Below are 22,916 nucleotides of genomic sequence, written 5' to 3' on the forward strand. Positions count from 1 at the left end.
TTTAAATTCTACTCAACCACTGCCAGGGAAATCACACTGAAAAAAAAAAGGTTATGTAGAGGAAGCAGAGAGAGAACATGTCTGGCTCAATAACTGCTCTGGTAAAATTCGTCAAAATGCTAACTTATCTCAGTGCCCCGTCCCCTTCCCTCCATCCCAGCAGCTTTAGATGTCCCCTCATTAGAGCAGAACAAGATGGCTGCCTCATAAACAAAGGGAGGAGGTAGGGTGAATGAAGGAGGGATGGAAGCGAGAGGGGACACCAGGCCAATGTAGAGCTTCAACTTCAAAGTTCATTCTCTCTTGTAGATTGTATGAAAATAAAGGTGTACATTTATCACCCTGTACAAACACACTAAAGATTTCAGTTGCCTCACGGTGACCTTCTCTCTTCTTCCAAATATCAGAGAGGGGCTTGTCCAATAAAACTATCTCACTCCCAAAGAGCCACACAGCTCAGCATAGAAAAGAGAAGGCACCAGGTGTTTGCTAACACCAGCAACAAGCCACCACACCTCATACACTCTTTCATTTCTAACCTCGAGTTGATGTAACAAAGACCCTTCAGTCGTGCCAAACAACACAATTCAACTAGAAAACGCTTGTTCCTCATGACAGCTTGTCAGGTTTGCTTTCTTTGTTTTTCCATGGCAGACACGCAAAAGTAAAAGCAAACCAACTATCACACACCTGTACATGAATCTGATAAGCGCTGCTCTAAAAGCAAAGCTCATGTCAGAAAGTCATTTAAAATGTAACCCAACACAAATACTGTATAAGTTATCTAAATGTGGCACAAACCTGCAGATTTCCCACTTATAAAGCAATGGGTAACATATTTGGTGGCAATTATACCATTTAAAATGTTTGTTATTGTAACTTCATAAAAGACTGAGCTCAGGGAAGACCAGATAGTTTTGTGTTTTGTGTTTATTTTAATATAAATATGAATGTGTGTGTGCTTCACTAGATGAGACACAAACTCTAAACTGAATGAATTTGGCTTTAAGACTTGACTCAAAGGCATAAATTATTTTCATCTGATATAAAAAGGGGATCACGCTAAACATGGAATCTGTTGAACTTTTGCAGTATCAGTGAGGTTGTGGAAAAGGCCGCATCTTTCCCTAAAATATGCTTGTACGGGAAAAAAAATGTTACAGACAAAGGATTGTGGCAATAAAAAGTGAAAAATAAAAAAATTATCTATTAAAACAAGCACACATGCATACACATGCACAGAGACATGCATGCACACTCACTCTCTGTCTCTCTCTCTCTCTCTCACACACACACACAGCTGGAAAAAAAAAGGGGAAAAGAAGAATGAGAGCCAAATAAATACTGGCAAAGTACAATACATACATGTAATTTACCCAAAGTTCATTAAACGAAACAAAACAAAGGGCGAGATCACACTGGATCAAAATGGAAAAGCATGCAGAAGTCCACTGCTCTACTGTAGCTTCACTCCTAGCAGACTACGAAATAGGGAGAAAAACAGAAAGAGAGAAAAAGGAGAGAAAGATAGAGAGATAGGCCCCTGTCCTGAGCAGTTGTAGCCACCTGGTCAGCCAGGAGTAACTGACTCCCCACACCACAGGGCACAGGGTGCTTCCTTCAGTGGCAAGTCTTCTTCTAACCCTCCATCTTTGTCCTGCAGTCCAAGGGGGAGGAGGAGGGGGAAGAGGAGGAGGAGGAGGAGGAAGGATGGATAGAGGTGAAATCAGGCGAGATGGTCAGGGCTGTGGGTGCCCCTTCACTGTAATTCAGTAGGTCCAGTTCTGGATGCAGAACAAGGATAACAAAGGTGTTTGGGATCTGTGTTAGCATGTGTGGAGGTATGTGTGCAGAAATGCTGAGTGGGCTGAGGATGGACCAGGAACTGAGGGTGAGGAGTGAGAGGTGAGGGGTGAGGGATGGGGGTCAGAAAGCCAATCTTCTTCTCCAGGCTTATAGGGCCTGTGTCTTGAGCTCGATGGGCTCTCCCCTGGTCTCCTGCTGGCCCTCAGCCTCTGGGGGCCGGGTGCCCTTCAGTGTGGCGAGCCTCTCGGATAGGCCGCGCATGCGGGGGAACAGCATGAAGTCATACAGCAGAGCACCCATGGCACCACCAATCATGGGTCCCACCCAGTATACCTGTCATTAACAGAAAAGACAAAGAGCAGAATGCATTAGTGAGTTTGAAGATGTTACATTACTATGGTTTGCAAGAGTTTGTAGTGTAAAATTTACAGATATGATCTTCTTACCCAGTGGTTGACAAAATTCCTGATAAGGACAGCAGGGGCGAAGGACCTTGCTGGGTTCATTCCTGCTCCAGTGTAGTACATCTAAGTCAAAGACAGAGAGAGTATCAGGATTGAGACTTGTAACGTTAAACAATGGTCAGATCCTTGCATGAACCCAGTGAGCCGTTTCAAACTTCTAGATCCCTCTGGTTGGTTCTTACCCCGAGAAGATGCCCCATGAGCACAGAGAAGCCTATGGCCAGGGCAGCAGATCCAAGGCGTCCGTTGCGCCTCTCATCAGTTACGGCAAAGATGCAAACGACAAGCTGCAGGGTGAGGAAGACCTCCATGGTGGTGGCCATGCCCAGGCTGATGCCTGGCTGCAGCTGAAAGACGGGAGGGGGAAGAAAGAGATGAAATGAATGATGTTAGTGCATAAATTAAAAACACACAATTAACATGTTTTTTTATACATACATACACATTGTGATTTTTTCCCTTTCAATGACCTTATGTCAGACTTGTCAGGTTTTAGATCTATCTTGCTTTTCAAGACAGAATTGGCAATTATGTTTTGTGTACATACAATACTTAATTTGTACATTATGTAATTTATAGTTCATTATCTTAATATTAAACAGTCAGTGTATGTGAAAAATGTAATGCACAATTTGTAATACAGGATTTAGAGCCAGTCTGCTTCCTTGTAATGATGGGTGTAGTATTGCAGTGACTGGCAGGTAATCTTACCGTGTTGAGTGCAAGGTTTCCCCTCATGTTGTTGGGCGTGACCCCGTAGAGCACGGCAGCACCAGCCAGTGCTCCGAGACACTGGGCTATGATGTAAAAGAAAGCACGGAACAGGGACATCTGGGAGCCAATCAGGTAGGCAAAGGTAACAGCTGGGTTGATGTGTCCTCCACTGATGTGGCCGATGGACTGGATGAGGGTGGCAGCCGCCAGCCCAAAGCAGAAGGCAACATGGAGGACATTATGGGGCCCGGTGGTCCAGCGGAGGGCTGCCCCCAGCCCAAAGAATACAAAGAACATGGTGCCATAGAACTCGGCGAACACCGCCCGCCAGAAAGACATGGACCTGAACTCCCACATGGTGGCAAAAGGTCAAAAGGCAACCTCTAAGCAATGGAGGGATGAAAAGTCAAAAGAAAAACTAACTAATTAACTAATGGGAGATGCTATTTCTCCACAATAATGACTGTGTTTGAGACCAAAAAACACAGCAAATGACAAAAATCAGCCCTCAAACAGAAACTGGCTCTCTAAAGCTAAATGCAACAACACGTAAACTGCTCAACATGTAACTCTCATGCAACTGTGAACAATCTTCTGCTGTGCCTTCTGAATTCTGATTTCTGTCATAGAGAGCTCCTGAGTGGAGCAGTACGCCAGTCTCTGTGCATCTATGTGCCAACCCTGCAGGTTGTTAGTAGAAGAACATGGATAGACAAACGTTAAGCATGTCCTGCAGACAGTCAGCCTCTTTACCAGAGCAGGGGGAGCTCAAAGGCCTTTTTATAATACCCCAGGGCCACAGCAGCCCTGCCGAGCCCAGGGGAGGGGCCAGCACACAATACTACAAATCAAAACAAAATCATTTAACCCTTCTCCTGCCTTGACCTCCCTCTGTCTGCTCTTTGTAGAAATTAACGGGTTAGACCGTGATAATTAGGTAACTTATTTCTGTAGGAAAGCTCTCAACATACTGCAGTTAGTCAGATTAAGGGGTACTTGTATGAAATGTATGACTTCACTTTGAATTTATATGGTGAGGACAAGCAGAGAAGTAAACACAAAGTATAATACTTTGGAGCATCTTATATTTTCAGTCTCGTTTTACTGGAGGAGGTGGCGATCTAGTACCTGAGTACCACCAACAGCCTGGTTGAAGCATTAATCCAAACAAAGTGGTAGAAAATCCCATTCATAACACCACTGACTGAAAAGCCCCTGTGAGAAACTGCACTGACCTTTAACCCTGAAAATGTTAAAGCAGTGGGCAGAACCTGTGAGCTGGTAGAAGTGGAGTGCAGTAGGAGTTTTGCTTGGTTTCCAATAATTTTGATATTTTTTACAAGCACAGAATTAATGTTATTACAATGTCCACCTTTCACTCATTTTCCATGATTTTGTTTTCATTGTCTCCTCTGTAATGTACGATCAACAGTTCACATTCACTCTAATCAAAGCAGTGATCACCAAAGCACGAGCAATTTCTCAATTTCACCACTTGTGCTCTGGATTGGTACAAATTGGGTTTGTGGCAGCAGAACTGATTAGGCACAGTTTTACATTGTGTGTGTGTGTGCTGGGCGCGTTTGGAGGCTCAGGTCGGATAAAGCGGTGGAAAATCCACGGTTGGAGAGGAAGAGGGGAGAGCAGGCCTGGCATTGAGCTTCTGCACTGGAGCATCATGCTGACCAGGGCAGCCAGAGTGATGGCTGCAGCCCTCTGAAAGGATTATGCTGAGCTCACTGCTTTTCTCCTTTCATGCATGGAAACAAAACGCTGGCAGTAACAGTTTCTGCTGGTTTCTATGATCTGTTTGTCTTGCTGTCCGTGAGTTCCCTTTTCCATGGGCCAGAGTGGCTATACATATTTTTTTTGCCTCTGCACTCATACTCCAGAGAGTTGTGTTGGAATGGCATCAGAACAATTTACAAACATAATCAGCAGACATTTTTATGTCTCGGAGGATGTAGGTCACTTTGGAAGTTGTCTGTGTTTTACAAATATTCAGTGTGATTTCTCATCAATCTCACAGCTTGATGTTAGGATGTTTTTTCACCTCACATTCAAGACAACGTGAAAAACATGGGGAACAAAATCTACCACCATCATATGATGAACAATGGTGGTTGTTGCTGGATTCTGATTCCTGATTCTGACAGTTTATTAGTTTGCCAGTTGGTGCACCTCTATTGTGATGAGTATTATGTCCTTCTCATGACTCCCTCCATCAGTGGTAAGCCACCTTTTGTGGGTTTAAGCCCACAGTTTAGTTTTACAGGGGAGGGTATTGAAAAGGTGCTTGCATTGTGTTTTCCTGTTCCCTGGGTCCAGACTGCTGACACTGACATAATAACATGCAGCCCCTAAACATCTCACGTTGAGGTAGAAGCTCTTGCCTGCACTCACCACACAGTGGTGAAAACATATATTGCAGGACACATGGGATAAAGGACTAAAACATACAGTATTAAGGATGGTAGGCTTCAGAGGAGCTGATAAAAAAAATCCTCAGCAAGGGATATTTAGATATATTCCACTTCCTTCAAATGATCCATTTACATGACAGAAACCAAGGATTTGACATCTCATTGACAATAATCTATGGTTCTTATGCTCATTAATAATCTATGGCCTTTACTGACTGATAATTAATTTTAATACCACATACCTTGACCATCACAGAATAAGGAGATGGCATCTTCCCTTACTACTTCTGTGTTTGTGAGGGAAGTAAGTACTGTAGTTGCCATGTTTAGAAAAATCACAAGTAATTTACACTGGAAAGGAATTTCAGGCTTCCATTTCCCTTTTTGCACTCAGTATAAAAGTACAGAGGAGATGGGAAGCCCCTAAAATGCCCTCTGTAATGATAGAGAAGTGAAAGTAGAGTGTTTTGAAACATTAGCACCACACAGTGGTTACAAAGTGACATTTCCCATTTTCACAAGCCTGTCTTAATAAAATACTCACATGCCCATATGTAAATTGAAAGAGTTATTAGTTGCTGTAGTTGTTCCTTTTTTCCATACTGGCTGTAAAGAGACTCCTTCCTAAATGATTCCAGTGTAAGAGATGAGAGGCAAAATCCACAGTCCACGTTCTGTGCCAAAAAGTTCAGCCAACACTAATATGAGGAAACACAGAGAGGGAATTATATTCTAAAATGTCTAACTTTGGAACATAACCACTTGATTTGTCCAGCTCTGTCTGTTGAAGCCACATATAATCTTCAGCTGAATTTTAGAATACATTTTTTCACACAAGGATTGATGATTTTATTACCCATCACTTACATTGGAATTGTGTTAGCAAGGGATCTTTGTGGCCAGTAAGGACAGGAGGAACATTTAATGACCAATAAATCTTTTAGTATATGTATGGGTATGTCACTATTGTTTTTAAAGACAGACAGGAAAAATGTTAACCTATCTTTTAAACATTGTTTGATACTTACACCCAGTGGTGGAAAGTAACATATACTTAAGTACTATTTGTGTGGTACTTTACTTGAGTATTTCTATTTTCTGCTACTTTATACTTCAACTCTACTACATTTCACAGGGGGATATTGTACTTTTTACTACACATTTGATAACTTTAGTTACTAGTTACTTTGCAAATTCAGATTAATAATATAAAGTATCATCACAAAATGAATTATGATATATTATTATAAATTAAGATAAGACTTTGTCCTTGGAGGAAAATTCAAGCAGCAGTATATTAAGTAAATAAAATTAGCCCCATCTTTACCAGCTGCAACATTCAAGTGATGCACACATTAATGCGGCAATAATTATATACGAATAACATAATAAACATTATTCTGAAATGGGGCATTCTGCATGAGTACTTGTAATTTTGGGAGCTAAAGTACATTTTGAATGCCAGATTTTTACTTGTAACAGTATTTCTACACTATGGTATTGCTACTTTTACTTAAGTAAAAGATCAGAGTACTTCTTCCGCTACTGTTGAAACCACATCCCCACAACAATAATGAATAATAATCCCTTCTTCAGTGTATTCAATCTCTAAACTTCAATGATGAGTTAAACCTTTTGGAACATATGACAAAGTGATGCTTCAATACTAAGGCCTTGTTTTCAACAGTCTGAAACAGTTTATTAGAAATGTGTACCCCAAACTCCCACAGCATAAGACAAACGCAAAAGTGTTCAACACGTGTTGCATCAAACACACAAGACTGCCCTCTCCTCTGGAAGAAAATTCTTTTTTGTACCTGCTACAATGTGCAATGTTTTGTACACTGGCATAGAGAAACAAACTCACCTTTGCAAAGGTATGACTTTATGCTAAGCGCTAACCTTAATCTCAACACAAACAGTAAGTTGCACAAGCATATGTGTTTATTTTTAAATGATGAAATATGTTTAAAAAATGAAATTATTGTTAAATATTTGCAGATGTTGGCATACATTGGAAAACCCATTTCAAGCGGAACTCCTGCTTTTTAAATTAACAAACAAAATAAGTGCAATTTACAATACAAACATTAAAGGGGAAAATCTGTCATTAAAAAAATCGACTTTTTTTTTGGAAAATAGGCATTTTGAGTTTTTTTCCCCATTAGAAATCACAACGTTCAATACATAACCTGACATCGCAAAAAAACAAAAAAACAAAGAAAGAAGGTGTTAGACATCAGCACATCCCATTACAGTCATTTAACTCAATGAACAATAACATATTCATTTGAACAGAATTGTCCATGCAGAACAGAACAGCAATTGATCTCTGTGCATGTCTGTATCCAACAGTCACTCCCCCGTCACTCCCTTGAGGGGTTTTCGCTTAGGAAACTGCGTAGAGAGATGAGGTTTCTTCTCCAACATGGCTGCCAACTCATGTCTAATCTCTCTCTTCAACCGACATATATACTTGCTTTGTTTACTACTGAGGTGGCATCCATATTCATCTACTCAAGGTCGGGCATTTCTGGAAGTGAGACAAAATAAAAAGTGTGATGTGATGTGATTAGATTTGAATCTAATCTAAAAGGTAGTTCATAAGAAATTAAATAAAAAGGGATAACACTACTACCACAGGCTTTTAGATGGAGTGCAGCCATATTCAAACTAATACCTAAACATACCCATTTGTGATTTTATGGCTAAAGTTGCTCTGGTAAAGAGGCTGACTGTCTGCAGGACATGCTTAACGTTTGTCTATCCATGTTCTTCTTCTAACAACCTGCAGTATCTTTTACTTAACTCTTAATTATAGCTATTTTTCATTGAATAAAATGAATTCTCCTTCTCCAAGGACAGAAATATACAATCGAGCCCTTTCTAACATAATACCATCACTGCCATACTATGTAAGATGATGTCATCTTTTACCCCAAACATTTTATAGCTTACTTCACAGATCCTACAATGAATGTTTGCGCACACTTGGCACTGCCTAGCATTATGGCTGTCCTCTTCTATCCTCTCACCCCATGGGATCTAGTGACTACCGATTACAAATTACAAGACAGCTCTTTTAGAATAGCACTTACTTTCATCGTCGCTGTCTGCAGAATCATGCTGCAAAACAAAGCAAAAACAATAATAACAATTCTTCATACTCTGATTTACCTGGTAGGTTTCACTTCATTAAAATGTCTCCAAACAAAACACCTGCCTCTGAAATAAAGGATATGCATAAAAAGCACAATATGTATTTAAAAAAACATACCTCCTCATCTGCACCATCTAAATCAGGTAGATCATCCCCTCCCATGCTGTTCATCATCTAGAGAAATCCACAGGACTGTCAGCACTACAGTATATCGGGACATACTCACACTTCAGGCACAGTGTATGTTCAATGTTTACCTCTGAGAATTTGTCAAAACTTGACAAGTCCTCATCTGAGTCATCTTCCCAGTCTTTCCAATTATTGAAGTCCACACTCAGCCAGTTGCACTGAGAGAAGACACATTCAAATATTTAAGTAAGGCAATATTAAATATGTAATCAGTTTATTCCAGCTGTTTTTTCAATGTTGATATCTACTTAGCTTTATAGCTAGGTGGCATGCAATATTATCACCATTCTTAGAACTAAGAATTTCCATACTTTTCATCATACTTAGCAGGACTAGGCAGACAGATGCACGTTTTATTAATATGTAGGTTAAATAAATGAGCTAACAGCTTTTTCTATTTAAAGAATGAAAGTTACCTTTGTCTTGTCTTTGGTAAGTCGTGGCCATGATTTCCCAGCCTCTGCTTTTCGTAAACAACACAACACAGACCTGTCAGTGCGTCTGTGTTTGGATCCCTGCATGGAACAGAGAGAGTTTGATGAAGGCTTTGAAGGAATAAAAGACATGGTAGAACTGCAACTATGGCTACAGGTGACAAACGTACTTTGGGGTCAATCTCCCCAAAAAGGTCCACTGTATTCTGGTGTTTGATATTATCTGTTCCACTGAAACAGCTGTATGATGAAAAGAAAAGAGGTCATAATATATATTTTACAACTGCCAACAATAATTGACAACCAGTAAGTAATTTGTGTTTTCATCACTGTTCATTCACTATACCACATAACAGGGCCCTGTTCCCAAAAAAGCATCTTAAGACTCATCTTTTCTTTAAGATGATTCTGGGAAATGGGGACAGTTAGCCCTAAGGACAAGAAAATCATCAGGAATATTACCATTTAATTTAATGCTATTAATGCAACTTACTTGAAATCAAATTTGGACTTGTCGAAATTTACTTGCACATCTTTACTGTCCTCCACGCAGAACTCTACGAAGACAGAGTCTCGTCTGTCATACCACTTAGCTGCTGCAGGCTGCCTAATGACGATGAGTAGAAAGAGGGAATAAGTGACATTAAGTCAATCCAACATCATCACTGCTTCACTATAATCCGATATGATAATTATGCAAGAACTAAGAGTGCCCCACTTGTTAATATTAGTAGGGCATATCATGTTAACAGTCAGGGGTGGTTATTCTGCTCTGGTGGCCCACGTGTATAGGGTGCAGTACATTTGAGGTCACGTTTAAAATCATGTTGAGGAAAGCTTCATTCATTCACTCCAGATTAGCATGGGAGCCTCTGAAGCGTCCTTCATCTAAATGCAATAACTGTTCTAAGAAAAACTTGAGAATAAGCATTTTCATCAAAATCGTGCACTTGCTAACAGTTTATTAAATATAATACACATATCAGAGTTTAGATTATCATACTGAGAGGCAGTCGGGTAATGCTATATAAATAGCAAGCTGCATGGTTATTTGGACGTAAACCACAGTGACAAGAAAAAATATTATAATTTATAATTAATATTTGTCTGAATGAGGGCAGCTTGTGTTACGTGTATCGCTGACAAGCGTGTGTAAGTTGGCGTTAGCTAAAGTGAAATCTTTCGAGCTAATCATGACACCATGCTTTTTCATTGCTACCATTAATGTTACCCATATCGTGTTGGTTGACTTTAGCCTGCTAGCTAAAGATAACGGAGCTGTCGTAAGGCGCGTAAACAAAACTAGCTAGGAGTTTATCAGCTTATGGGGCACAGTAGTGCCAAATTAAATTACGCTGTTGGTGGATTTAACGATGTGCTGTGCCTTTTAGTCTTGACAAGCCGTGTAAATATGACTGCGCCGCTGAGGCTAACTCATGTGCATAGCGTAGTTAGCTAACGTTAATGTTAGCTGGTTGATCCGCAGTATACCACACTACCAATACTTGTAACTTGTTAGCTACGACCGTTAACGACTACATAGTAAACCCAAGACTTACATCTCCACTGTTTTAGCAATTAAACTCCCTCGTCGGACCACGATATAGATAATATTGTTACCTAGCTGTAGTGCCCGGCAAAAATGATAAGTGAAACCTAACGTTAAACAGTTAACTCCAACGTTTGCAACAGATGCACTGGTGTCTCTCCAAACATCGCGTGTTTTCCTTGTTCTCTCGTGACGTACCGTTTCATCCGCCTACTACGAGCGTGGGCACTGGTGTTTCAGAAAGCCGTTGGAGACTTCTAGAACGAGTGCTTAGTGTTCCAGAGCAGCGCAACAGCTCCGCCTCGAGTGTCGCTCCATAATAGATACTGTGAAACTCATACAACCTGATGATAAAGAAAGTGACAACCTGATAGTTATATAAATACAGCCATGAAAACTAATTTTAAGGGGGAAGAGATATACCAAAACAACATGCTCTACATATCCCAACTAGTGCAGTTAAATAGCATAAAATCATTCACTTTGTGTAAAAGCACCAAATCTATGACATTTAAATTTGTTGATCCAGTATTAGTAAAGTGGATATTTATCACTTCCTCAACATATCTTCAACCATTTGATGATTGTGTCACAATTTAACTGTACTTAATCCCTTACTTAGTACTTAATTATTCTGTGATAATTTTTGAATTATATTATATATAGCTGTAGAAGATTGCTTGGTTATATGGTGGCACAGGCAGCATGCTTGTTAGCATGACATGTTAGCATGGCACAAGAGCAAACAAAGCGGGGACCTACTATAAAAAAACATTGCTCCATAGCACTACTAGTGGTCAAAAACTCCACAGGGTACCTTTAAGTACAGTAGGCTACTTGAGTAAATGTACTTATTTACATTCCACCAAGTGCACCCAGGGATTAAGCTACGAGCACCTGGCACCTGGCCTCTTAAAATAATATCTCCCTCCAACAAACCATCCCAAAATAAAAAAAAAAACATATTCTAAAGAGGTCCCACAATGTGCCCCCTGTCCAGTTATGGGGCCCTACAATTATCTCTTCCTCCCCATTAGTATCACCACCGCATGCACATTTAACAAGTCACACACCTACATTTACAATATAGTCCTAAACTGACATGACACACAGAGGTCAACAGGAAGCATATTGTCAATGTTACAGGCAAATTGTAAGAAGCACTCAAAAAAGTTATCATATGTCATCAGCTGTAATATCAGAGTTGAATCAACAGCTTTCTGACACACTGCAGACTATTGGCCTCAACAAGATAGCATTTAATTTGAAATCCAGTGTATTGGATTTCATTATATTGTATCACTGTTGCTTTGATTATGTCCACACACTACACAAATGTATGTTTTGTATTTACACATAATATAAGACAGAATAAGATAACCTTGTTGATCCAAAGAGTGGAAACTCACAAAAACATTTTTAAGGAAACTTGTTTATTTCAAAGTCAAAAGACAAGTGCAAAATACATTTTCTGTACTGTTGGCTTTTGCAAGTGCAATTAATGATTCAAAGAAGTTAATGTGGGCTTCATATCAACGACAGCAGCTGGTGTTGCAGTTCATCCCTTTGCACACGCAGCCAGAAGAATGATTGCTACAGCCGGACAGGTAGCATGAGCAGCAGTTTTTTTTGCAGGTGGCGCAGGAGCAGTTTGTGATCAGCAGGATCTTCTGCAGTTGCTGATTCCAGTCTTGAAGACGTCATAATGGTCCATTTCTGAATTGGTGTGGAGAGTATGATGTTAATGCTGATGTTTCTCCTGTCCTGGTTCAGTCAGTGTTGAGAATATGAGCTTTACAAGTGATGATTTTTTGCCATGCAAAACAGGCACAGGATGAAATTTAGTTCTTTTATAGCTTTTCTTAACCCTTGCCTCCATCAAGGAATCAGTCTGGAGAAGGACCAGTGAGAAAAAAAGACTATAGAGGAAGCAATGATGACTCCTTTGTGAGACCTTCCATTACAATGTGACTAAGGAAAACATAAATGAGACAACAGGTTCATTTGGTGGCATGAATTGCAGATCGTGGTGTTTGACTTCTAGTGGTTTTCTTTGTGGGCCAAGAATAGAATAACAATGCCAGGCAGCTTCTGAATGTGAGGGACACGACTGGTGATGTCAGAGAGGATGAGATGAAAATACTTGAAAGAATAGGTGTTTGAATCAGCTAGAAGTGGCACATTATACATGCCTGGTGCAGAGGAAGGTTTAGTAGATGGGTATAGGTTACTAGTGACAAAGAATCCTTCTTTCTTTCCTGCTTTGACTACCTTGTGCCTGATGTGCCTTTCAAGGACCAGAAGTAGAACCAAAACAGTGGCAGGCCTTATGGGGATAGTGGACACAAGGAGGGAGGGAAGACACTTTGGGGATGAGAGGCTGGAGGCAGTTGGCAGACGAGTTTTTGTTTGACTCAGGAAGGGCTGTAGTTAGAGTACATAGTATAACTGCATAGTCCAAATTTTAGCCCAGTTTTAGGAGGAGGGGACATGAAACCCAGATGAGAGCATAACTTGTAGGATTATATTATAAGGGTCACTCCACAGCAAGGTCTGTGGATTTACTTAATTCCCTTATATTTAGTGTCAGTTATGGATATTACAGAACTCCTGTAAAGCAAACCAATCTAGCAACATCAATCTACAAACATAATTGATATCATTCAGTAATCCAACATTTAAAAAATCAACATTATAATGCCACATTTCTCCAGCTTGGTATGTAATTGAGTTATTTTCCTCAAAAGATTCCACCTGTACCTTAAAGCCACTGAGCCACTACAATGAACTAGTTTAATGAATTAGTCATCATTAAAGAAAAGAAAGACATCAATGAAATCTAAAATTACTTCCAGGAGCTTTCTGCAGCTGCAATGTGATTTGAATGGGTAATTAACAATAGCTTGCTGTGCTGCTGTTTTTTGTACCAGTCACTCTGGCTGATAATAAGCCACAATTTGGATGTATTATTGTGATCTTAAAACCTAATTTCCTTCTTCAGTATGGTCCAGTTGACAAAAGTTTACCTACTGGCCTGATTTTAATGATGTCATTTATAGAGTTTGTCAAGCATACTGTTGAAACTCTGGCTGTGGTATAGAAACAGAAAAGATTGGATTAAACTGATTTTACATTGCAGTGTATGGCGATACAAATAATACCTACATACATCTGTCTTTATACATAGCAGATAGTCTAAGATGGTTTTCTTCACATGCTCATATTGGTTGTAAATTCTGGTGTAATTTGAAATGGATACATTTAAACTTTATGACATAATTACTAACAAATTACGAATTATTTGACGAGTTCTAGTCATAATTTTTGCATTTTTTTAACATATACTGTATATATATATGATGACAACAATTCATGTCCTCTGAGCTCCATCTTAGGAAGGTAGTTGTCTTTGTATGAAGATATTGACTTTATTGTCTAACATCAATACAATAGCACAATGTAAAATATGAGTAGGTATATATGTATAACTTACATGACATAAATCAAAATGGTTGTGTTTTGCTGCTGTAGAGGTAATTGGAAAAGGACTGAAACACCTCAGCCGTTTTAATCTAATGTTTATATGATGAGTAGACCACCAGATATTAGATATCTCCAGAGGTTAGCCAAATGCCAGGTTTTCATTAAATGGACATAAAGACAGTATAATCACAGTATGAAATGTGTTTTGGGAAATTATGTGAAATATGTGTGATGTTGCTGGCCTGAGCTCCTCAAGCAGGGTGATCCAAAGTCTGGGCCCTGACATCCAGCACTAACTGTCACATCAGCAAATCCTAAATGTAACCAAAAACCATAATATAGAGGGGGAAACAGATTATACCATGGTTTCAGTGAAAACCTAGCTGGTACACTTTTTTAATTGGAAGAGGAAAAACTGATCAACCTTTTTCACTTCTTTTTTCTATTGAAACCTAAAACAAGAATCACAAGAAATCACTGACTTCTACAGGCTTAATAATGGCTGAGCCATTACAGAGGTTGATATGAATCAGGCTTAGGAAATTCTTTGGAAGTTCTTATTATCATTAATTTGTAGGTGTTGAGACATATTGTAAGTCAGTTATTTGAAGATATATTGCATCCATGCATCAGTAGATCAGTTTTAGACAGAGAAAATGTCTCCTGTCATATGAGGTCACTTATACAGCAACTATCTCATGTTTGAGTGAAACTCGGGTTTACAGCCCTGCATTAAGTGAAAAGCAGCAGGATGGAGACTGTGTTGCTGTAGGGACAATCCCTGTGTTTTATTTGGACAGCCCACCTAAAATGGATTTGCTCCCCCCCTGAATTTTTTTCTTAGTACTTATGTCGATATTATTTGTTCCTTTCAAAAGTCTGTGCGGAAATAGAGTGGACAGTACCGATTGATTGAAAGATCTCTGGAATGCTGCAGTCTTGTTATATTGGAGAAATTACTTTCTCAATCAGAAGTAAACTTGTGAATGCAATTCTGTTTTGCACCCAACTCTCAATCATTAGATTTCAGAGCTGAGAGCACCAAAACAGCAACCTGGATTGCAAAACACTGTAATTTATCAAGTGAAAATGCCAATATGTTGGTTACAGCATCTCAGATTGTGCCAATAAACTGATATACTCATAAACTGAGTGCTTTTTAGGTTTTCTGATTGTTTGTCAAACAAAATAGGCAATTTTAAGACACCAGTCTTGTAACTTGGGATGGGCATATTGGGATTGACATTTTGTAGACACAATGATAAGTTAATTGATTAATCAATGATGAAAACAATCTTTTCAGCCAGCCAGCTAAGTAATAATGATAGATAGATAGATAGATAGATAGATAGATAGATAGATAGATAGATAGATAGATAGATAGATAGTGGTGTTAATAGCCAAGTCACATAAATCATGAAACAAAAGAGACACTTGAGGAGGTAGGTAATAAACAAAACACATACAAAAGCCATAAATAATATATTAATTTAACTATATGTTTATTATTGAGGTTGTAGTTTGCAGTGGTGTTGAAATGGACTCATATTTGTAAATGGGGTGGGCAAAAAACCTGTCAGTATAACGCAGTCCAGTTCAACACCACTGCAAACTAACCTCAGTAATAAACATTAATATCTCTCTCTCTCTCTCTCTCTCTCTCTCTCTCTATATATATATATATATATATATATATATATATATATATATATATATATATATGTATATATGTATATATATATATATATATATATATATACAGACAAACAAAATGATGAATATAATAATAATATTATAATTGTTATTATACAATTTCAGCTATAGCCTAATCTCTCAAGCCATTTGGTATGACTGTGGTAATGAATAAAAAAAAACCTCAGTGTGCTCACATAAAAAGCTCTAGTTCTATCCAAACAATGTATTCTGTCAAAAGTATTAACAATTACATCATCGCTGTCAATAAGCCTGTGTACCCTGAAAGACAGCTTAATTTGCATCATAACTGAATGAGTGGGTATTCCCTCGATGGCGCGTGGGCTGGACACAAGTGTGTATGAGCCTTGCGTTATCATTGAAGCTGTTAATCACGACAAAAGTATGATTCATTTACAGCATTAAAAAAACCCCACACAAACCACTATTTGTCAGCCAATCATTGTCAGCTCAGTGACGAACTTCCTGGTCCTATTTTCTCGTAGGTCCCAGTCTCCTTCTTATTAATGGGTATGTTTGCGCCTGTGCAGTCAACAGGGAGGGCACGGACTCAAAATGAGAAGAAAGAGCAAATTATCTGCCTGGAGAAAACTGTCACATAGCTAGCGTGCTCGGAGCCAGATAAAAAGAGTGACTACAAATGCTATTTACTCTGTGTTACGCCTAGCCCAAGGACGTACGGGAAGGCAGACACTGGCGAGACTGGGGACGAGGTGCAGGATTTTGGATGACATTTGCCAGGGCCAGGGAAGGGCTGTTGAAAACCTAAAGAGACATGTGCTGGGAATACGTTTGGATATCATGTCTTGACTACCAAAGACTAATTATCCGCGGATAGACTGCAGCAGCACGTCAGAAATAAAGGCCTCCTCTGATGGAGCACTGTGCTCTTTAATCCAGCCAGAAACCTCCCTGACAGGCAGCGACGAGCTACGGCAAAGGGTGAGGTACCGAAGTAATCAGGGGGAAAAGCACTTAGCTAAATGTTGACGCGAAATGTATCAACGGCTAAGCTAATGTTGCGAAAAAGCCCTATTTCGCTTTGCTGCTGCGGAGAATGGCTCAGTCAAAACACCGCCGAGCAGCTGTGATAACGTTTGTTCCAGTCCTTCAGTTTTTCTTCCTCTCTTTTTCTGTTCAACAGGACGCTTTATTCGCAATTGAAGGGATTTATGGGATCACAAGGTAACCTTAAGTTTCAACCTAAAGGAGTGTCACTCTTGTTTTTGCATGTGGCTGTCAGTTGGCTTTCATGTTTTCCGCGTATGACGGGGTTTAGTTTCCTTTGTTTACAGTGTGAATCTCTGAACAGCTGATACGTCCTCAGCAATGCCGCGATACTGCCTGTTGTATATTTCTTTGACGTGTTGCAGCCACTGCAAACAGCCACCCATGTAGAGATATTAGATTCACTTTGTCATGCACAGACACACTCTAAACAATACAACTGAAACAGACACCATGTTGCTTTTCATTTGCATTGCCTGAGCTGTTAGGCCACCTAGAAAAGAAAGTAAAGTCATAACAGCCAGCAGAAGCAAAAACACTCTTGTAGCCACTTCTGAGCAAAAGATAGCATCATTGCCCATACTACACATAGAAACAGCTTGTGCATAGCCTTAGGGGGCAACTTTTAAAACTAGATTTATTATCACACAAGTGCAAATTGTGTTTGTTTGAATACCTTTGTTCATACACTAATGTGCTGATGACTTTTGTGTACCTCTCTGCAGTTTCCTCTGATGAGATGAGTGTGCGTGCTGGCCAGGGCAGTGATGAGGTGCTGGTTTCACAGGCAGTGTGGGATTACCTGGCTGCAGCTGGGCGGCCCTGGCTCATTGACTTCCAGCACAAGCAGGGGATGAGCGCTGGTATCATTAGGCGAGGAGAAAGGGGGGGCTGCTGCGCCGTGAGGCTGCAGCCGGTGGAAGGCTCCAGGAGCACTGGAGCTGGGGTGATGGATGGACCCATTTCCAGCGAGACACGAAAAGCCTTCATTGACTTATGCCGCTGTGCCCGCAAAGAAATGAGCAAACAGGAGGGGGGACCCAAGAGGAAGAGGGCTCTGCTGCCCTGTGTGGGAGTCCTGGAGCCGAATGGAGAGGGGAGCCTGCTTCAGCCTCCACCTCCCCAGCCTCGGCGCTCCCAGAGACAGCAGCAGAGGTTCAGGAAGCCTGCTGATGAGGAGGCCTGCGCCATGCTCCACGAGGCAGCCCAGAGGAAGGACATGGACTCCAGCTTGGCTTCCCATAATGAAGCAGAGGACAACAAAACGTGTTCAATCTGCATGGGGGACATAGTGGAGAAGACTATCCTGGAGAGGTGTGGCCATTCGTTCTGTCACTCTTGCCTGGATCAAGCCTTTAAGGTGAAGAAAGCGTGTCCTGTGTGTCGGCTAGTGTACGGCCAGTTGATTGGGAACCAGCCTGCTAATGGTACAATGATCGTAGAACGAGACCCTGATCTGGAGCTTCCTGGCCATGAAGGCTATGGGTGTATCTGCATCATCTACAGCTTCCCTCCTGGCCTACAGGCGGTGAGTAGACGAAGAACATGTGCAGATGCAGACTGTAAGTATTAAGTAATAACTTGCAATTTTGATAATCATCAATGGGTGTAATGAAACTCAACTCACAGTTGTTTTGGATAAATAATACAGATCATTAGATATTGATAAATATTAAAATTGCATAGAATACTTATTAAAAAAATAATACATTTAGGCAAGAGTCTTAATTTGGCATGAAATCTAATTGATTTTACTTCTTTAGTCCAATCATGTATGTAGGTAGTACTACATGAAACCACAAAGTCTTTTTTAACAATCTGGCCCCTCCGCTTGACTGTGCAAATCTTCCTTTCTGTCCTTGACTGATATCTATTTTCTCAAATGAATTGACAGGTTTTTTAATGCACCGTTTTCTGATGCTGGTAAGGTGTGTTTTATATCAGTAATTTTTGTGTAACAGCAGTAAAACAGGCATGTATTTGCAATTATGAGTTGGCAAACACTCACTACAAATTATTTTGTATATTTATCCCAAATTTAAATAGTAAAAATTAAGGTTTGGATCTGTTAAGGAAGCAGGGTGTTATTCCAGTCTTGCTTCAGAGGGACTTTTACCTTAAAGGGGTACTCCAGTGATTTAAAGGGACCCTGTGGAGTTTTCTTGTAAACAAACAAAACTTATGTTTACATTCAATTAGGGTTGGGTGATATGACAGTATATACTGTGCGATGGTAGAAATGTGTCCACCAGTACAGATTTGGAAATACCATTTCCTCCATGGGAGCTATCCCTTGGTGTCTCTGCTATATATTAGGGGCAGGGTATGTAGCAAATCAGGGCTGGATTCTTGCGTGATATCGCGAGATATCAGTTGGTGGTGGTAATGCACCTTTAAGCTGGTTTGCCAACTACTGCAGAAGAAGAGAGTGACAAGAAAACATGGAGGAGAGGGAATAGTAATTGTAAATACAAAACAGGAGTTGTTTTTGTTTGTATGGAAGTTCCAAATAACAGAAAAAAATAATCAAATGTGATGAAGTACGGTAAGATATGGTTATTTTAAACCGTTTCTTAATTGAATTTACAGAACTTACTGTATCGTGATATATACCATTACTGTGATATAAAATACATATACCATCGCCCACCCCTACATTCAGTGTTGCTCACCAAAATGCATTGTGTGTATTCTTGAGGTCTAACAAATGTGTTGAGTGCGTTTCCTTCCTCCATAAAAATTTGCTAAGATGATTTTTTTTTTAAGGTATTTTAAATCCAGCATTGTTTACATCCACGTTTACTAGCTTGCAGTTTTCTTCCCTGCCAGTAACAAAGTGTCCTGTACCCCAATAGACAGACACAATTGTTTTAAATCTATTAATGCCCCTTTTAAACTGATCCTGTTTTAACTCCTTTGTTGCCAACAGCCAGAGCATCCCAACCCAGGTGTTCGGTACCCAGGAACTGACCGTGTGGCCTACCTCCCTGACAGTCCTGAGGGGAACCGTGTGCTGGGCCTGCTGCGCCGGGCCTTCGAACAGCGCCTTATCTTCACCATCGGTACCTCCATGACTACGGGCATGCAAAATGTCATCACCTGGAATGACATTCACCACAAGACCTCAATATGGGGCGGGCCCCGCTGGTATGTATGGCCTTTTAGCTGGAGGCGAATGGCCACTGAGATTTGATTTGATAAATGCCTCAACACCTTCCCTTAGAGGTGTGGTAGCTGAGAAAAGGGCTCAGTAAAGACTGATGTAATTCAAGTTCCTGATAAGGAAATGCTACAGTTATCAGTTGATGTCCTTGGCTAGATGGCACTGTTGCTGCCTGAGCTCATACAGATGCAGTGATGTTTTTTTATTTTATTTCTCCTGACAGTTTTGGCTACCCAGACCCCACTTACCTGGTGCGAGTGACAGAGGAGCTCAGAGAGAAAGGCATCACGGCGGACTGACAGCAAATGAAAATGACGACTCTTCCAAGACTTTGTAGGACTTTCCGAGTGTCCTTGCGGTGGACATGACTCGGCTCCAGGTGCGCTCTGAGACTGCCCGTCCTTTTAAGGATGGCTGAAGACAAGGCCCTCAGCAGACAGGCGTCTAATGCTGCAGCAGAGCCCACATCACTCCACTAGTTGTTCCTCTGTTTGTTCATTTTTCCTCCAGAGTTCAGCTTAACCCAGTGCTACATGTGAAAGAAAATACTTTGAGTGCAGTGCATTCTTGTATTACACAATCCTCTACCTGTCACTGTTGGCAATAGGACAGATATCTGATGCACTTATTTAAGAGCATTGTGGTGTGTTCATGGTACTTATATATTATTTAGGAAGTCTAAGTTTAATGTTATAAAGACAGTTTATGTTATATTAATGTTTATTTCTACTCTGGGGATTTCTTGATTTCTTACAAGCACACATTCTTGGTTTTATCTCCCCAGAAATGTTTGTTGAGTAGGTCTCTTAATTTGATTGTTACTAATTACCTGTTGTAAGTACTTTGGTAAATGGCAGAATAGCACTGCTTCAATAGAAAGAATTCATTTTCAGAAGTTATTGCAATCTAAAGCACTCACAGGCACTTTGGTAAGGGAGTTTGTTTTTCAGTGAAGTCAGAGTCATAGCTTTTGCTTCTTCTGTGGAAGAGTGCTTGGGGCATCAGGTCCGTGCAGCCATCAGCTATTAGCTTATTTCAAGATGTCTCCCAGGTGTTGAGCCCATTACCTCAGTTGTTAGTAATGTGCTCAATTAATTACCAGATTTATGACGATGTCAAATATAAAGGGCATACAGACCACTTAAACCAAATCAAAGGCACAAAAGCTCTTTAAATATCTATGCCTCTGTCCCTGTCAAACTTGGAGATTTGCCTGCTAATGTTCCTATTTAAAATGAGGTAACTGTTTATCGAAATAGATAATAAATGATACACAGTGAAAAAATAACAAAAGAAAATGTTTCGGGAACAATGCATCTGATTTCGGGTGGGGGTATTGATCTCATTTTTTTGTGCCTTTCTTATCTTCACTTTTGATAAAAATCAAGCATGATGTTACTAATGAATGGTAAGCAATTTGGGCATATTTCGGTGTTATTTGATAGGTAAACAGCATTATGTTTGTAGCTATGCTATCTGGCTTTAAGTACAAACACTGCACAGTTCATGAAAATATGTATACTAATGTGTATTAAATTAGCTTCTCCTTCATAAACATTCTTGTAGTTCAAATGTTGAAAAAACCCTCAGAAGTGATAAAGCTGTATGTGTGAAAGTGTAATAACCTGCTTGGCTATTGGTAAATTTGTCATTAATTTGACTGGTCAGATCCACACATCAAATACCCTTTTATTATGTTTTCATGCCCTTTGTATTTTAGTTAAGGGACCAACGGAAATATTTTTGGGACACAGGATTGTAGTTTACTAAAGCTACTGTGCAAACATTTCTATGCATTACATGACTTAGGAGGAGTCAGGAGAATGGATAGTTGGAGAGATTACACATATTACAAATTGATTGTTAAGGAAAAGTTGGAGTTTTGCTTTTCTAATTGTGTTGATTCGTACTTTGTTGATATTCAGAATAATGTGCTTTACATTTTAATACTTGAATAAAACGTTATGTTTGGGTTTGTGTTGGATATTCAATGTAGGCTCTAAATAAACCAGGTGCATTATAAGCAACTGAATATGACTTAGGGATGTCGCCTTTAATCAAGATTTGACCTGAATTGTTCCCCTGTAGCATCGCAGGATTCTTGCAACACAAAGATACTAAACTCTGCTAATGCACTTTGTGCCATCTAGTGGACAACATCATGACTGTCGTGTGAACAGAGCTTGAAAATACCTCATACTGTATACTTAATTTGACCTCATTTTGTAAGATAACTACCCTTACAAATGGGTAATAACGTGGGCCATATTTGCTTAAGTATTAGCATCAAAATATACTTAAAGTACCAAAAGTAAAAGTACTCATTTACAGAATATATAATATATATTATGTCACTGGATTATAATTAGTAATGTGTTTCTGCATAAGCATCACTGATGTCACTAATGTTGCAGTCGGTAATGATTGGGCTAAGTACTTTATATACTGATGGGTACCTTAGTCCATAATAATATATCAGAATTTATTGATTTATGTTTTGTAACTAGTAACTAATGTTGTCAAATAAATGTAGTGGAGTACAAAGTACATAAAATGGAAATACTCAAGTAAAGTACAAGTACCTTTAAATTGTACTTAAATACAGTACTTAGTTACATGACACCACTGGTATCAGGGGTGTCATTGTAAATCATTGTAAAGAACTGTTTGGTATGAGCTGTCACGGTGGCTAAGATGTGTATCCCGCAAACCACAAAGTCCTGGTTTGAATCCGGCTGGGAACCTTCTCACACTCCCCACATTTCCTGCTTGCCTCTCTATCAGTTAAAGGCAAAAATGCCCAATAGATA

General features: G+C 39.8%; 4 protein-coding genes across 7 annotated transcripts; 1 reads left to right on the forward strand and 3 right to left on the reverse strand.

Annotated features, from left to right (window-relative positions):
- Nucleotides 1-912: 912 nt before the first annotated feature.
- mipa (major intrinsic protein of lens fiber a) lies at nucleotides 913-3,746 on the reverse strand. Its single transcript, XM_044209646.1, has 4 exons — nucleotides 2,982-3,746; nucleotides 2,453-2,617; nucleotides 2,253-2,333; nucleotides 913-2,139 (listed from the first exon to the last, which is right to left on the reverse strand). The coding sequence occupies exons 1-4, from the start codon at nucleotides 3,339-3,341 to the stop codon at nucleotides 1,954-1,956; spliced, it is 792 nt and encodes a 263-aa protein (XP_044065581.1). The 5' UTR covers nucleotides 3,342-3,746; the 3' UTR covers nucleotides 913-1,953.
- Nucleotides 3,747-7,081: 3,335 nt separating this feature from the next.
- ptges3a (prostaglandin E synthase 3a (cytosolic)) lies at nucleotides 7,082-10,960 on the reverse strand. Of its 2 annotated transcripts, none has more exons than XM_044209647.1 (8): nucleotides 10,938-10,960; nucleotides 9,684-9,797; nucleotides 9,361-9,430; nucleotides 9,173-9,271; nucleotides 8,825-8,914; nucleotides 8,685-8,741; nucleotides 8,506-8,533; nucleotides 7,082-7,940 (listed from the first exon to the last, which is right to left on the reverse strand). In XM_044209647.1, the coding sequence occupies exons 1-8, from the start codon at nucleotides 10,943-10,945 to the stop codon at nucleotides 7,921-7,923; spliced, it is 486 nt and encodes a 161-aa protein (XP_044065582.1). In that variant the 5' UTR covers nucleotides 10,946-10,960; the 3' UTR covers nucleotides 7,082-7,920. The 2 variants fall into 2 exon arrangements, with proteins under 2 accessions (XP_044065582.1, XP_044065583.1); XM_044209648.1 differs by lacking the exon at nucleotides 10,938-10,960 and adding an exon at nucleotides 10,750-10,910.
- A 1,240-nt stretch (nucleotides 10,961-12,200) lies between these two features.
- Nucleotides 12,201-13,557, reverse strand: LOC122883002 (metallothionein-like). Its single transcript, XM_044211019.1, is given in 2 exon segments — nucleotides 12,201-12,399; nucleotides 12,402-13,557. Coding segments are annotated over 2 exon segments (180 nt in total). The 5' UTR covers nucleotides 12,454-13,557; the 3' UTR covers nucleotides 12,201-12,271.
- A 2,827-nt stretch (nucleotides 13,558-16,384) lies between these two features.
- dtx3 (deltex E3 ubiquitin ligase 3) lies at nucleotides 16,385-22,078 on the forward strand. Of its 3 annotated transcripts, XM_044211613.1 has the most exons (5): nucleotides 16,396-16,877; nucleotides 17,080-17,120; nucleotides 17,669-18,471; nucleotides 19,873-20,090; nucleotides 20,330-22,078. In XM_044211613.1, the coding sequence occupies exons 2-5, from the start codon at nucleotides 17,108-17,110 to the stop codon at nucleotides 20,403-20,405; spliced, it is 1,110 nt and encodes a 369-aa protein (XP_044067548.1). In that variant the 5' UTR covers nucleotides 16,396-16,877; nucleotides 17,080-17,107; the 3' UTR covers nucleotides 20,406-22,078. The 3 variants fall into 3 exon arrangements, with proteins under 3 accessions (XP_044067550.1, XP_044067548.1, XP_044067549.1); XM_044211614.1 differs by lacking the exon at nucleotides 17,080-17,120 and having other exon boundaries at nucleotides 16,397-16,877; XM_044211615.1 differs by lacking the exon at nucleotides 20,330-22,078 and having other exon boundaries at nucleotides 16,385-17,120; nucleotides 17,669-18,505; nucleotides 19,873-20,056.
- The last annotated feature ends 838 nt before the right edge of the window (nucleotides 22,079-22,916 follow it).

This window comes from Siniperca chuatsi, linkage group LG10 (assembly GCF_020085105.1).
Source record: "Siniperca chuatsi isolate FFG_IHB_CAS linkage group LG10, ASM2008510v1, whole genome shotgun sequence".
Taxonomy (NCBI): Eukaryota; Metazoa; Chordata; class Actinopteri; order Centrarchiformes; family Sinipercidae; genus Siniperca; species Siniperca chuatsi.